This window comes from Rhipicephalus microplus, chromosome 8, assembly GCF_043290135.1.
Source record: "Rhipicephalus microplus isolate Deutch F79 chromosome 8, USDA_Rmic, whole genome shotgun sequence".
NCBI classification, from domain to species: Eukaryota; Metazoa; Arthropoda; class Arachnida; order Ixodida; family Ixodidae; genus Rhipicephalus; species Rhipicephalus microplus.
The window spans coordinates 6884011-6900200 of NC_134707.1; the positions used below are offsets into that span (position 1 = coordinate 6884011).

The window sequence follows — 16190 nt, forward strand, 5'->3', positions numbered from 1 at the left end:
GAAACAGAAAGTTTTCCATCTCTATTCTGTGAGGTGGAGGCTGATGGCGTTGTGACAAGCTAATTATAGTTTCTTTCTCGGTACGAATCATGTTTGTATAATTTTGTGCATGGTTAGAATTACACCAAGTGAAACTTTCAGTAGCCTGCAGCAATATCGATTACGTGGCGAGGAGGTGGACAACAAAGAAGTGAGCAGTCGTGCTATCAGTTTGGCGCGGCTGCCTACTCATGTACTGCACTCAACTAGACGCTTTAATCGTTCAATCGATGATGCCACGTGGCTACAATGTTTGCTTGCGAGCGCGCAGATCACTCACAATGAGAGCGATGAAAGGTGACAGTGTTTTGCGTTCAACTCGAAACTCGTGATACTATACCTACCAATGCGTGTTGCTTTAAAAAAGTGTGTGTTTAAATAAAACTACTTTGTATGCAGGAAAGTTGGTCGTACGCTCGAGCGCATGTGGTGCGTGCTCCACAAATGCCCAATTGACCGCACGGTGCAAACAATGGCTCAAGCTTTCGCCTGACAGGCTTCATGCAATGGAGAGCCATGTTTGTTGGACGGGAAAGCGCCGCCGTATAATGTGGAGGTTGAATTTTCTGATTCACTTCTTCCTTTCTCATCAAACCAAAAAGCACTCGCAAAATTATTGCATAATCTAGGAAGGTGCACACTACCCGTTCAAATTTCTGCCTCTATTAGGGCGAAAGCCCAAAATGTCTCATCAAACGGGAAATTTCACTATCGGCAGTGACCACCCAGCAGTGTCAGCAAAGAGTGATGCAAACCATCACGTGATGATGTTAGTATATGACGTCATCACGGCGTCACAAATCACAGAAAGTTTTTGACGTGATCGGGAAGGCACAAATACGGGCGCTACATCATGTGTCATAACGCCCCACGATGCCGTAGTATAGCGCCTTCCTTTAGGCGTCGAGCAAAACACTACTCACGACTTTTACAACACACCACTAGGCACACTACTACTCCTGAGCCTCCTCTCACTTCGTTCACCTTCTTAACTGAAATTCCACGTCATTGAACTACTTCATTGTACTCCATTCGACTCCATTTCATTCAAATTACACCTTATAAAAATTCCATTTCATTCAACCCACATAATTCAACTCTCTTCATTCAACCCTCCTTCATTCAATTACCACCTTATTCCGTCCACTTCCGTCCACTTCATTCAATTCCACTTCATTCAATTCCACTTCATTCAAATCTCACTTCATTCAACCCACTAAATTTTTCTTCTTTCAACTCCACTTCATTTATTACACTTCATTCAAGCCACTTCATTTAATGCCACTTCACTCAAATCATACTTCATTAAAGCCACTTCGTTCCTCTTCATTCAACCCCTCTTCATTTTAATCCCACTTCTTTCAACCCACTTCATTCAACCCACTTCCGTCCGCCTCATTCGACCATACTTCATTAAAATTGCATTTCATTCAACAAGGTAACGTAATTGGCAAAGCGAAGACTTTTTGAAAGCAACTAGTTTCTTCTGTGTCCACTACTTGCACGTGATTGACCTTTTTTCCCCGTTTCTTTCAACCGATTTTTGTCTTTCTTTGTCTTCGTATAACATTCTATCTACTAAACACGCAAACATTGGCCATAGCAAGTTGTGTGTCACAGAACTTGGGAATGTTCTCCTGCTCACCACACTGGCCTAGTAAAAATTAACAAAAAGACATACGCACGGCAAGCACCGATTAGGGGTCATGAATTGCAAGTCTTCTCTACAACCATCTGTTCGAAGTGCTTCAGTGGCGATTCAGTGCGTGTGGGTAAAAATGATGATTATTTTTATGTATGCTTTGCTCCGAAATTCATATCCAATTTGCCTATCAAATTAGACTTTGTTCGCAGTGAAAAAAAAAAGCTGCTGAAAACTTAACCAGAAAATGGAATAATCTTGACCTGTCCAGAAGTTGTTACTTGTTTTCGGTCAACCTCTGGATAGAGAGCCAGGCATCCCTTGTTCGAGGAACATCTTTTGTAACGTCATAACGTTACCTCAACATTCATCCGGAACGTTTCTTGAAGCTTCGTAGCAACACATCTGAATAATTTCACGAGAGCTAGGATTAGTCATTAACAAACTGTGCGGTATCTATCACCACGATGAAGTGCCGGAGACGAAAGAGTCCCGGTCCTTGCGAAAGAAACTGAATTTTCCACTACCACGAGAATATACCCTATGATTAAAAGTTCCAGTTTGTAGTAGATTTCGCGATCTTCAATGCAGTGCGTTAAAATAGAAGGACCATGCATCTTATTACAACACAACTTCGCCTTTACCGTGGACCTCGTGTCCTGACTACTTCAATTTGCGAGACGATATGCACGCTTCCACGTTTGCCTAATCTTGCGACCCGGGGCAGCACCTCGTGTTTCGCATAAACTCATGAAACTACACGTCATTGCGCGCATAACGCCAGCCTGTGAAGCAGCTCCTCTGGGCCGACGCCAGTACGTCTAATGGTATTACCGCCGACCTAGACTTGGTGGTAATCTAACAGCTCGGTGCATGCTCTATCCACAAAAACACTAGTAGTCTTGCTCTTCCCTTCTGCCAGGAGAACCACGCCATATGAAGTCGGCTTTCAAAATGATTGTTCTTGCACTGTTAAGTTGAACGCCAGTGAAATAATAAGCATGTAAAAGAAAGATAGTTTTCTATTAGGTAAAACGAAATTATTGACTGAACACTTCATCGAGATCGTCTAATGTAATAGCCAGGACTTTCATGTGCCTTCTTCCTATCTGATAAAAAGTTCTCATTGGATTGGGTGGCAGTACGAATTTCACTGATTTCTCAGGTTGCTGTTGTTTTCTGCTGTTTTGCTGTAATTGTTGTTTTCTCAATTTGATACTTTCACGCCATCTGGGCGTGAAATCACACAATGAAACTTCGCTGTCTAGCCCGCTGTGGGGTGCGGCATGTACGAATGCACAATCTTGTCTGTTAAAAATCACCAAATTTTATTTTGTAATAATATTAGGAAAGGAAGGAAGACAGCCACTCGTTTGTAGCACAAGGAAATTCGTACGGATTTCTCAGAGATAAAAGCTTTCTAGTTGCCGAAACATTTGTACTGGTCCGTGGTTTAAATCCGAAATCAACGCCCTTTCGTGGCAATCGCTCTGTCGATTGAGCTAACCAGGAAGATAGCAATTGACAGTGCGAGGACGAATTCATCGACAACTCGAAGAATATGGAGACAAGTATTGCAAATGAGTTCTGTGGAAACCCGTGTGGTGTCGGTAGGGGTAAGAAAGGATAAAAGACAGCCCACCATTTGTAGCACAAGCCACAAAGAAGTACGCATTTCCTTGTGGCTTCGTGCTGCAAACGGGTGGTTGTCTTCTACCCCCTTGATGTTTACCATGTTTACCATGTTTTTTTTTTGTAATAACATCGTTTTTGTATATCTGTTTCGTCCAGACGTATTAGCTGTATGTTGTTGGTCTCCCGGCATAGACTACGTGCCTCCAGCATTTGATAAATAAGTGAATAAATAAATAAATAAATAAATAAATTACACTTTAAGGAAACGAGATATTGTGACGTGGGCTGTTCGCATTCGTGAAGGGACAGGGCCACGGAAGTCCTATAGCGCAACCTGAAGGCTACCGGACTTCACGAACGTTTGTGAACAGTTATTGATCTTTGTGTTTGTACTGAGTCTCAATTCCCGATTCCTAATGTTCTCATTTTTTTGTTCTCCATCCTACTCATTACCTCATTTAAACAATTGTAGGTCAACCCATTTTATCTAAATTTTAGATTGAACACTGCTGGCTTGACTTAAACTAAAAGAGGAAGTAGCAGTGCAGTTAGGGCAGGACAAACGGGCAATTAGGGACGTTGTGGCATGTTTACGACATTAAGTGTCCATTCGGACTAACCTGTAACACATACCGCGTTTTCTCGCGTACAACTTGCATTTTCAGCAAAAATCCACGAAATATTTAAATAACCCCGCTTATCCCCGTGAAACTTGCTTGTGTGTGCATCTGCAGAGCACTGCAAGGAAGCGATATTAGCTCACCAGAATCTTTACTTATTTACATCGTCATCATCAGCTTGACTACGCCCACTGCAAGACAAAGACCTCTCCCATGTTCCACCAGTAAACTCGGCCCGGTGATTGCTGCTGCCACTTTATACCCGCAAACTTCCTGATCTCAAGTGCCCACTTAACTTTCTGTTTCCCTTCTCTTGGAATCTCTGAAGTTGCTGATACAGATACATAAAATGTTTCAGGGCTACTTTTCAGGAAGACAGGAGAGAACTACTTGGCAGGACGGGCGCTTACTCCAACTATGAGGGGAGCCAACGTGCAATCAGTTCACCGATTGTGTAAGTTAGTTAAAATGCTGTCTGATTTGAGGGTTCAACCTACATTCAGGTTCACTTAAAATTGTGTAAGTACAGTACTAGCTCATCTACCCCCCTCCCCCCGCAGATTCAGGGTGACGAACCAAGCACTAACCTCCCTGACTTTCTCCTTCGTTTCCCTCTCTCTCTCTTTCCCATCAACGCTAGTTATGTGCCGTTCCCACCCTGTCGAGACCAGCATGTGTATTCAGAGAATAGCAATTGAAAGAAGACCTACTTGTGGGTCGGCCCGTAGTTTGCGCATGTGCGGGATGCTTCGCTTGGTGCGGGCCCGGGGCACGGCGCGGTGAACGAAGTGGTACTCGTTCTTGGATCCCAGCACCTGCGCACAGAGAGGACAAAGAGAAAACAGGTTTCGTAAAATTAGTTCAGCAGTTCTGTAAGGTAGTAGTGGTCAAGTGTTCTAGTTTCATATATTCGAAGACTAAAGCGTATGTAGAACTCCACGTGCATATATTTCCCCAACTATTTAGGAACCAGTGAACGGTGCACAGAAAAATGGCGGCCGTGGCACCGTGATTTATTCTACCACACGAAATATGCTAAAAAAAATTGGCCACGTATCTGCATGTTATTCTACAAATGTCGTCGAAAGACGATAGTCTTGCGTCTGTAGAGATTGAACAAAACGTTTATTTGATGTTCTGCGCAAGAAAATTGGTGAATGGTATTCTGAAGGCGCGGCGTTAGAGTGCCTCGAGCATGCAGCAGAGGCGAACGAGCGCACCAGGTCACGTCACACGTGAGACATGAGCGCTATCTGGCAGTTATCTGGGAAAACGAGACGCGCAGCCCTGAGACGGACGCGCGCGCCCGCCTCAGAGGTGATAAGGTGTAGAACGCAAGGCGACGGGTAGGGGCCACCACCGTCTCGTCTTCACAAAGCGTTGGAAACACTTCCTTTTTTGTGCAAGCGTTGCATGGTCAGCGCAGCGTGATGCACGCTACGGTCCTTAGAATAACTCATGTTTTTTTCTAGTAAAAGACGCACATACAGAATATATACGTGTTGTGTGGTGCCTCAAATATGCGCGATAATTGATTTTTGATTGACAATCACACAGGTATGAACGCTGAATCTTGAGCAACATTGGTGGGCGCTGCGGATGGGGTCGGCCGTTTGGGGTATCCGCTGATGCCCTTTTAAGTGCCCGGTACCGTTATGACTGGACAAACAGACAAAAGTACAGACAGACAGACAGACAGACAGACAGACAGACAGACAGACAGACAGACAGACAGACAGACAGACAGACAGACAGACAGACAGACAGACAGACAGACAGACAGACCAAAATTCTTACGTCGAAGGTCCCCAAAAAAGACTATCGTCTTTAAAAACATGTCCTCCGAGAAACATTTCAGATTTCGCTTCCGTCGACGTGTGCCTAGGTTGGTGGTGAGGGTGTATTCTACAATGTGGGAAAACTTGACGACGCAATGAGCTTCGCAAAAAAAAAGATGGCAAGTAGTAGCTTTGCCACGCAGGAAACTGGACTCGGACATACCACCTGAATCGACAGCTCATAACACCCGTCCCGAAGTCACGGGTTCGTCATCAAGCGTAGCCAAACAGCCTTTTCTTTGCACGTCACTTCGCTTTCGAGTGAAAAAACACTTCTAATGGAAAAAGTAAAATAAAATTAAGAGTTGCTTTTTCCTCCGCATTTATTCACTTAAAAGTTGGTTTGACTCACACAGCTGTTGCTGTCTTTTGTGAACTCTATCCGCAATGTGATGACGCTGCCTTTGCTGGAACATGACGACAGACTATGCTAATGCTTTGTACACCGTATATTGTAAATCTACAGAGTGCTCCTGATTGTATTTATTTTTTATTCTTTTATTACTTTTCGATTTTTATGCCTTTGTATTTTATTCAATACATCTACTATGATGATGGTATAGCCGGCTTTAACTTAGCCGATTTTCCCATATTTTTATTGTAAATGAACAACGACCACAACTACAAAATAATCAACAAAATCAACCATTTCCAGATGGTGAAAATCGCGACACAGTAAAACTGAACTGACCATATTGACTTTCACTAAAAAAGTCATAATGATGATGGTCATAATGATGATCACCACCGTTACTTCAAGCATCATCATGATCATTTTACTGGTTTCTTTATTCACTACTCCCTCTGGTCACATGTCTAGCGTGACGCGTACTACACCAATTATTTCTGTTACTGCTACTACTACCGCTACTGATGATGATTACTACTACTAGTACGAAGATGACATCGATGTCACAGGGCACACTATAACAGCTTCACCGAAAAAGCAAGCTTGTGGCATGCGGCGCAGGCTTTCAAACTTGAACGACAAAAAAAGAAGCGAACTTGATGAAAGAATAAATTGTTTTCGCACCCTTCTTCCGTCAAGAGAGTCAAAGCGGAAGTAAATATTGTCACCAATCTTGTCTCACTCAAGGAAACCTTCCGCAGAACTGCTCGTCAAGCTAGGACAAAAAGAAAAACTGCTCCAACCCAACCTCTTCGTCCTCTTCCACACGAAAACCACGCGAATTCATGCGGCATTAAAAAGCGGCTCAATCCCAACCTCTTCGTCCTCTTCCACACGAAAACCACGCGAATTCATGCGGCATTAGTCCCCCCTTTTAAAAAGCATCGACTCGATGCTTCTAAATAAAAAGAAGAAGAAAAAAAAAACCCATAATTAGAACACGCGTTGACGCAGAGAATGACAAAGTGAGTGCCAGGGAAAACAAAGAGGGCGCACAAGCACTTGGACCATGCGCGAACACAACAGCACCAGTGGAAGAGTCAAGAAAAAAAAAACACCACATGAGATCACTGTCACGTTTGCGAAGTAACTCGCAAGCACAGAGACTATTGTGTGTAGTACGGCTTGAGTCGTACGACATGCACAGTTTCGGGCCGATGTTGTCGACGTGACGACACTGTGCCGTCCGGAAGTACTTCGTATGTAAGGTCACTCACACGTCGGATAACCTTGTATGGTCCGAAATAACGGCTCAGAAGCTTTTCAGACAAGCCTGGTCGTCGGACAGGAGTCCACACCCACACTCGTTCACCCGGGTGGTATGCGACGTTTCGACGGCGAAGGTTGTAACGTCGTGCATCTGCGTCTTGTTGGTGACCGATGTTCACGCGAGCCAGTTGACGAGCCTCTTCGGCGTACTGCGTGTATTGCTCGGCTTCTGGAGAAAGAGCATCGCTATTATCGTACGGCAGCATAGCGTCAAGCATCGTTTGTACGTTGCGTCCATAAACAAGGTGGAAAGGTGAAAATCGGGTTGTTTCCTGCATTGCCGTATTGTATGCGAACGTGACGTATGGGAGGATATCGTCCCAGGTTTTGTGCTGCACGTCCACGTACATTGACAGCATGTCCGCTATGGTCTTGTTGAGCCTTTCCGTCAGTCCATTACTTTGTGGGTGGTAAGCCGTTGTTTTTCGGTGACTCGTGCAGCTCAGTCTGAAAATGTCCTCTAGCATTTGTGCCGTAAATGATGTTCCTCTATCCGTAATCACACATGACGGCGCGCCGTGCCGGAGGACGATGTGCTGCACGAAGAACTTCGCCACTTCAGACGCCGTGCCGCGGGGTAATGCCTTTGTCTCAGCATACCGGGTCAAGTAATCGGTTGCCACTATAATCCATTTGTTACCAGTGGCCGACAAAGGGAAGGGTCCTAGAAGGTCCATTCCCACGAGGTCGAAAGGTGTCCGTGGTGGTGTAATAGGGTGGAGAAGGCCCGCAGGTTTCACGGGTGGCGTCTTGCGACGCTGGCACTCGCGGCAGCCTTGCACGTAGCGGTGTACACTGGTCGAAAGTCGTGGCCAATAGTACTGCTGGCGCACTCTGGCGAGAGTCCGCGAGTAGCCCAAGTGTCCCGACGTGGGCTCGTCATGGCACGCGAGGAGGATGTCATCCCGCATGTCGGCTGGTACAACGAGGAGGAAGGCTTTGTTGCTACCTCGAGCATTTTTCTTGTAAAGAATGCCCCTCCTTAGACAAAAGGATGACAATTCGCGAGCGATGCGCCGAGGAGTGTGAGAATTTCGGCCTTCTAAGGAATCAATAATAGGGCGCAATTCCTGATCGGCTCTCTGTCTAGACATAAAGTCAGAATCACTGAGGGCTCCGAGAAAACCATCAGCATATTCCGAGTCCATATCAGGATGTCCCACGGGTGCTCGAGAAAGTGCGTCGGCATCTTCGTGCTTGCGCCCAGACCTATACACAATCATGATGTCAAACTCTTGCAAGCGCAAACTCCACCGAGCGAGACGACCAGACGGGTCACGGAGATTGGCCAGCCAACACAGCGAATGGTGATCGGTCACCACCTTGAAGGGACGGCCGTAGAGGTAAGGTCGAAACTTTGCCGTTGCCCACACGACTGCGAGGCATTCCTTCTCTGAAGTGGAGTAGTTGGCCTCGGCTCGAGAGAGAGTACGACTGGCGTAAGCTATGACATGTTCTACGCCGTTGTGCCGTTGTACAAGGACAGCGCCAAGTCCGACGTTGCTTGCATCCGTGTGAACTTCGGTATCAGCGTCCTCATCAAAATGCGCAAGAACAGGTGCCTCTTGCATTCGCTGCCGTAACTCTGTGAAAGCTGCTTCTTGCTCTGTAGTCCAGGCAAACGGTACATCATCTCGGGTGAGTCGCGTGAGCGGTTCGGCTATCGTCGAGAAGTTGGTAATGAATCGGCGATAATAAGCACACAAGCCGAGAAAACGCCGTACCGCTTTTTTGTCTGACGGCACAGGAAAGGTGGCGACTGCTGCAGTTTTTTCTGGGTCAGGCCGCACTCCATCCGCACTCACAACATGTCCCAGAAATTTCAGCTCATCGTAGCCGAAATGGCACTTCTGGGGTTTTAGCGTGAGTTCGGCCGAACGAATAGCTTCCAGAACCATTCTTAGACGCTTCAGATGTTCTTCGAAACTCTCGGCAAAGATGACCACATCATCAAGGTATACAAGGCAGCTTTGCCACTTCAAGCCAGCGAGGACGGTATCCATCATTCGCTGGAATGTTGCGGGAGCCGAACAGAGGCCGAAAGGAAGAACTCTGAATTCATAAAGCCCATCGGGAGTTACAAACGCTGTCTTCTCTCTGTCTCGCTCATCGACCTCTATCTGCCAATAGCCGCTCTTCAAATCTATCGATGAAAAATACTTCGCGTGTCGTAGCCTGTCGAGAGAATCATCAACCCGTGGAAGCGGGTAGACGTCTTTTTTGGTGACGCTATTGAGTTTCCTGTAGTCAACACAGAATCGCAGCGTTCCGTCTTTCTTCTTTACTAGAACGACTGGCGAGGACCACGGGCTGCTCGACGGTTGTATCACCCCGTCGTCAAGCATCTCCTTTACCTGCGTCTGTATAGTCTCGCGTTCTTTAGCCGAAACACGGTAAGGTTGCTGGCGGATTGGGCGAACATCATCGTCGGTAATAATTCGGTGCTTTATGAGGGGTGTTTGACCGACTCTAGATGAAGAGGCGAAGCAAGATTTAAATTCCTTCAGCAGGGTATGCAGTGCGGCCTTCTTCTCGTCCGAAAGCTTCGAACTGACGTCGATGTGGTCCAGAAACTTATCTCCATCAACCATTTCCTCGGATGCGAAGCACTCGGTGACATCCGCTACACGGTCTCCGAAGGCCACGGTGGTGCCGCGGAAAAGATGTCGGTGCTCGAAGTTAAAATTTGTGACGAGTATCTGCGACCGTCCGTCACGCACACGCAGAATGCTTCGCACTGCACACACACCTTGAAGCAGTAAAAGGGATACGTTGCTCTCGGCGACCACGTCACCGTCTTGGAGGTCTTCACAGGTGACTTCTACGAAAGCAGTCGCTCGGGGAGGCAACGTCACGCTTTCGTCGGCAACACGCAGCGCAGGTCTACGACAGCTATCAGCGCCTCGATCGGTTGCAAGTTGCGTCGAGAAAGTCACCATTCGCTCGCGGAGATTTATGATCGCGCCATTCTCTCGAAGGAAGTCCATTCCAAGGATGAGCTGACGAGAACAGTCGCGTAGTACGAGGCAGGTTACCACAAACGTTGACTCGCGTATTTCCACTCTTGCGGTACAGCGACCCAATGGAGTAATAACGTGGCCTCCAGCAGTGCGAATACGCGTCCCATTCCAAGGTGTCATCACTTTCTTAAGACTGGTTGCCAATTTTCCGCTCATAATAGAATAATCTGCACCTGTGTCCACCAATGCGCTGACCTGAAGACCGTCTATCAGCACGGGAATGTCGAGTGAGACTCGGCCACTGGGTTCAGACGCACAATCCGGCATTTCTCTCGCACTGCACTCAGACGTCAATTCAATGTCTGCAGCGTTTTGTGGAAGCGTCGATAGGAGGTCTTCCGCACTTTTAGTCCCAGCGACCTCGCCCCCGAAGGTCGCTGCCTTCAGTTTTCCCGACGAGGGCTTGGGGAACGTCCCCGTGCCATCGTACTGAGACGTGGTCCAATAGCTGCGGGTCGTCGTGGAGATGGAGACCGCGATTGACGCCGTGGGAAAGGCAGACGTTGCTGCGCGAGGTAGTCCTCAATTTCTCTTGGCCTCTGACCAACTAGGGGACGAGGCGAATGAATAGAGAAACCGCGCAGTCCAAGTTGTCGGTATGGACATTCCCGGTAGATGTGACCGGCTTCACCGCAATGGAAGCAGAGGGGTCTTCTATCCGACGTACGCCAAATATCGGACTTCCGCGGAGGGGCACGGCGACCGTCGATGTCCAAACCAGCATGCGCAGATTGAATTGAAACTGGCGGCATCGTCTGGATTGGGACTGCAGGGCTTGAGACCGGCATGGAAGTGCGCAGAGCTTCGGCATATGTGCGGTTCCCAACATCAGTGGACGCAGGAGGTGGTTCTAGATTTGTAACCGTTGGTTGAGGGCGACGGCTGTGAAGCACCTGCTGGACCTCGTCCCGAATAATATTGGTGATGCTGCTTACCTCCGGCTGTCTCGCCCCGTGTAGTTTCGCGATTTCCTCGCGGACGACGGAGCGGACGATTTCGCGAATCCACTCAATGCTGTTGCTCCCGAAGCTGGCGGAAAATTCAGTAGGTGATGCAGAATTCACTTGCCGGTTGAGTAGGGCTGACCGCTGATGAAGTACCCTCTCCATCGTAGTGGCTTCGGTCAGGAATTCTGCTACACTCTTCGGAGGACTCCGCACTAGACCAGCAAAAAGCTGCTCCTTCACGCCTCGCATCAGATAGCGTAGCTTTTTTTCTTCTGGCATTGCCGGATCCGCTCGCCTGAAAAGCTGCGTCATGTCCTCCACGTACATGGTGACGGTCTCATTAGGCATCTGGATGCGTGAATGCAATGCACGTTCAGCACGATCGCGGCGGTCGGGGCTCCGGTAGGTCTCCAAGAGGCGATGCTGGAACTCGCGCCAGGATGTCAAGACATCACTTCTGTTCATGAACCACGTTCGGGCGCCGTCTTTCAAACACGCGTAGACGTTGCGGAGTTTGGCGGCTTCGTCCCAGTAGTTGATCGCTGCGACGTGTTCGAACTCGCTCAGCCAGTCGTCCACATCCTCAAACAGCTCTCCGTGAAAGGGACTAGGCATCAGCGGGTTCTGGACAGTGCAATAAATTGGTGCCGACGACGTAGGAGTTTCCATGACGCCTTGAGGCGAAGTCATAGTCGCTCTATGGATAAGCTGTGCCGGTGTCTCTGGTGGTAGGCCTCGTTGGCGGCGGCTTGTTCTGTGAACTGGCGTGTCCACGGGCACAGGGCTTGTGTTCCGGCTCCTGGATGGGCTCTTGTGCATGGGGTGCGTCGTCAGTTGTCGTACCCAGCAGCTCCACCAATCTTGTCACCAATCTTGTCTCACTCAAGGAAACCTTCCGCAGAACTGCTCGTCAAGCTAGGACAAAAAGAAAAACTGCTCCAACCCAACCTCTTCGTCCTCTTCCACACGAAAACCACGCGAATTCATGCGGCAATATAGCATATAGGAAGGAACCGGAAGCGGCGTCGAGGCGAGATAAGCGGATGAGAGCCATGCCTACACTACCCCAAAGATGCTGACGCCCTAGAAGCACGTGCGAGTATGTGTGCACGAACGCACATATGCAGAAATGTCGAGGTACGTATACTGCGCACGCAGCACCCTCTTGGGGCGTGACGGATGGTCGGTAATCGGGTTACGGCTTCGTGAACAAACAGTGCTGGTGCAAGCAACGCATAATTCCACATCCTCGCGGCAGAACGTCGGTAGTTTTGTGGCATGGGGTGCTGCTTTCTACCCACTGGGCGAAGAACGTGTCGGAGGGCCCCTTCGCGCGATTGTTTTGCCACTTCGGCGTGGTCGCTATGAGCATTTCGGACGTATTAGGTGCGAGACCTTATAGGGGCTTTTTTCTTGTCGGCGTCTAATGTCGTCACGGCTTGTCATGTGGTCACGGTCCAACATAAAAACGGGTATGCACCACATAAATTGCGTAAATGACCCTTCTCGCCACCGGCTCACTAAAAATAAGGAAGGCAACAGTTGGTACAACTAATAGCCGACCACGTTGCTGGATCAAAAATACCCTTCCCTACGTGCCCGGCTTGGCGCTAATACTGCATCATCAAAGACCTCAAAACGCTGCTCGCTTCTCTCCTCCTCAGTTTTTTTTTCTTTTTGTAAAAGAACTGTTGTGAAAATCGCGACGATCAACTGCCCGAAAATACCAGAGGCGAAGAAGAAATGAAGCCGATATTTTTTTTTCTACGAGGAGCCCATTTCCTTGTTACATGCAGTCAAATGAATCCAATTTACATTTAGGTCAAGAGAAACATATGGTACATTAATTGTCGTCTTTAACGGTAATGTAGTAATAAAGAGCTACATAGAAGTAATTGTATATCTCAATCATTTTCTCTCCTGATTAGGAGGCTTACCATTTTTTGTTGTTTTGGTTGCCATTACTAAAGTCTAGTTTCATTTATTGTACAAAGTACTTCTGTGGGTACCTTTTGACCCACTCCCTGTAGTGGCCCGTGAAAGGCTGATAGTATTCAATAAATAAATAAATAAATAAATAAATAAATAAATAAATAAATAAATAAATAAATAAATAAATAAATAAATAAACAATAACTTAACAATTAGTAAAGTATAATGCTTCAAAACTACGATATGATTATGAAAGATGCCATAGAAGAAGGCTCCGGAAATCCCGACCACCTCGATTACTATAACGTGCACCTAAATAAAAGCACGCAAGCCTCAGTACTTGCGCCTTTTTTAGAACACGGCTTCCATGGCCGCGCTTCGATCTCTCGACCGGCGGGTCAGCAGCTGAGCGCCATAACCAGCAGACCACCGAGGCGACTGAAGTAAAGTTAAAGCAGACGAGAAATAACCCTTTCCATTGGTGGCATACGATCCCACAGTCGCCGATATACCCGAGACGAGCGCCGACAACCAACTGGAAGCTTCTCTAACTTGTCAAAATGGTTGATTGGGCGAGTTGGTGATACATGACTAATTATGAAATGGAAGCGCACAACGTAGAAGCAGACGGAAAGACAGGGACCTGTCTCTCCGTCTGCTTCTACGTTGTGCGCTTCCATTTCATAATTAGCTTCTCTAACGACTGAAGGACTTAAAGAGAGCGAACCCACACGTGGCAAATTGAGGCGTTTCAGCGTGGCCTGGACCGGCTTCAACCGCATTTAGTAGGAAGGAAAGAAGGAAGTGCCTGGAAACTGTGGCACACACACACGCTGGGGGATTGGCCAAGAACCGGCTAGTTCTGACTAAATACTGCTAATTTGTTGTTCGGAAGAGTACCAGCAGCAGGGCACGCTTGTCTTCTTTTTCGATGTTTCGAGTGCTGAGTACGAGAACAAAAAAAAAGTGCGAAAAGACGTGAGCGAGAAAAAAAAAAACGAGCCAAATGACATTGGAGTAAAGGCGAAAAAAAAAAAGAAATAAAGGCGGACAGCGATCCAGCAGGGGCTCCAGAGAGTGGTAACAACTCAATTTGTTTACGTAAAACGCAGCGCCTGGCGGCGCCACCATCCCGTTCTTTTTCCTTAATCATTACACGGAACGGTGAACGCGGACTCTTTCGTAGTGCACACGACGGATTCGGGTGGGCTGGCGAAACGAAGACAGAGTGCGCCACCGTCGGCGTACCGGTAGTGGCGCGCGTGTAAGTGGCGAATGTTTTCTGAGATGCTGAGCGGGAAATTGGTGTAGTAAGAAGTAAAAAAAAAAGAAAGAAGGAAGAGTGCACACACGTGAGGGAAATGGGAATGCTTAAGAGTGAAGGAGAATGAGCAAAGGAATAGTGATGGACACCAACAAGGAGGCTTGCATATGCGAACGAAAACCCAAAACAAAACAAGAACACATGAAAAGAAGGTGGATGGAAATAGGAGCATGAAGTGGCAAATAAGGTGGGTGTAAATAATTGGGACCGATAAGTGCCAACGAACAGAGAAGTGATAGAATGCAGGATAAAGGAGTAAAGGTAGTGATTATGATTGAAGCAGCAACCATGCATTGAGAAAAGAAAGAAAAGAAAGAGCAGAAAACAGCACATAAATACAATGGCAGAAAATATAGAAAAAGCGGAAAATAAAGGTTCGAAAATAAAGGACAAAAGAGAGCTGTTTGATGAACGTTTCTATTTTTTAGCGACGTCTGTTTCAAAGTCACATCTTTGTTAAACTAGACGTTAAATTGTTTGACCGATTGACGGACCGACCAACCAACAAACTTAAATAAGTAACACCCTTCTAGAGAAGCTAACAACTAAAGGCCAAGCGAAGGGGAGCGGGAAAGCCTGGGGGAAGAACTCAGGAGTTACGAAATGAAAAAGTAAACTGATAACTTAAAGAAGCAGCGCAAGGCTTCTTGACGCACACCTCCTTGAGGATGACGGCTAGTCTTTTCCAGCTAATTAGACGAGCTGCATTTGAATTTTGGCTAGATACATTTGGCTTTACAGATAGATAGATAGATAGATAGATAGATAGATAGATAGATAGATAGATAAATTCAGAAACGAGTAAAGAGCATATCAGTGATAAAAATATTTGGTTGAAATATACGCATTATATTGTACTCTTGACCCTGTTTGCACTAAGAAATTTTTCAATGCGTAGTTATAAAAGCATGTTCCTACCCTGAGCAGCCGATAATTTACGTTGCATTCTCTATACTGCGCTCACGCAATGGCGTTTGTGGGCCTGTAAGGTACTTTGAATATTTAAAGTAAGTAAACATATATAAAAATAAAATGATCAAGAGATAATAATACACTAGTATTCAAGTAAACGCCTGCAGATTAACAAATATAAACACATGAGCAGATAACAGGTTAGGAAATGACTACACAGGCACAGCCGGAGCGTGTGCAGTTTAATTCGCAACCTGATATCCGCGAAGCGGCGTTAGCGCAAAGAAATTCGCTGCGCCAAAAAACCGCGCACCTCTGCGAACTGGCGCGGCGCCGCCTAGTCTAGTCTGGCTGAGAGGGGCTGCTACGCGCCTGGCGGGAAAAAAGTGCATCGTCGTGCGAACATAATTTGCCACGTAACTGGAGCCGACGTCGTACAGCCTCGGAGTATGCGGTGTTCTTTTCTCTCTCTCTCTCTCTCTCTCTCTCTCTCTCTCTCTCTCTCTGCGCCACATCGAGATAAACCCGTTTCACGCTCGCTGGCGCGTAAATAAACGATATTGAAATATTTTCCTCTCTTTAATTTTCTCTCCCTCACACTGC

General features: G+C 46.9%; 1 protein-coding gene across 2 annotated transcripts in view; it reads right to left on the minus strand.

Annotated features, from left to right (window-relative positions):
- amon (prohormone processing protease amontillado) overlaps positions 1-16190 on the minus strand; it is a 202221-nt gene that overhangs the window by 75864 nt on the left and 110167 nt on the right. For both annotated transcript variants that reach the window (XM_075870866.1, XM_037416151.2), the window contains exon 2: positions 4647-4751. In XM_075870866.1, the coding sequence (XP_075726981.1) occupies positions 4647-4751 (105 nt within the window). The remainder of the gene's footprint in view (positions 1-4646; positions 4752-16190) is intronic.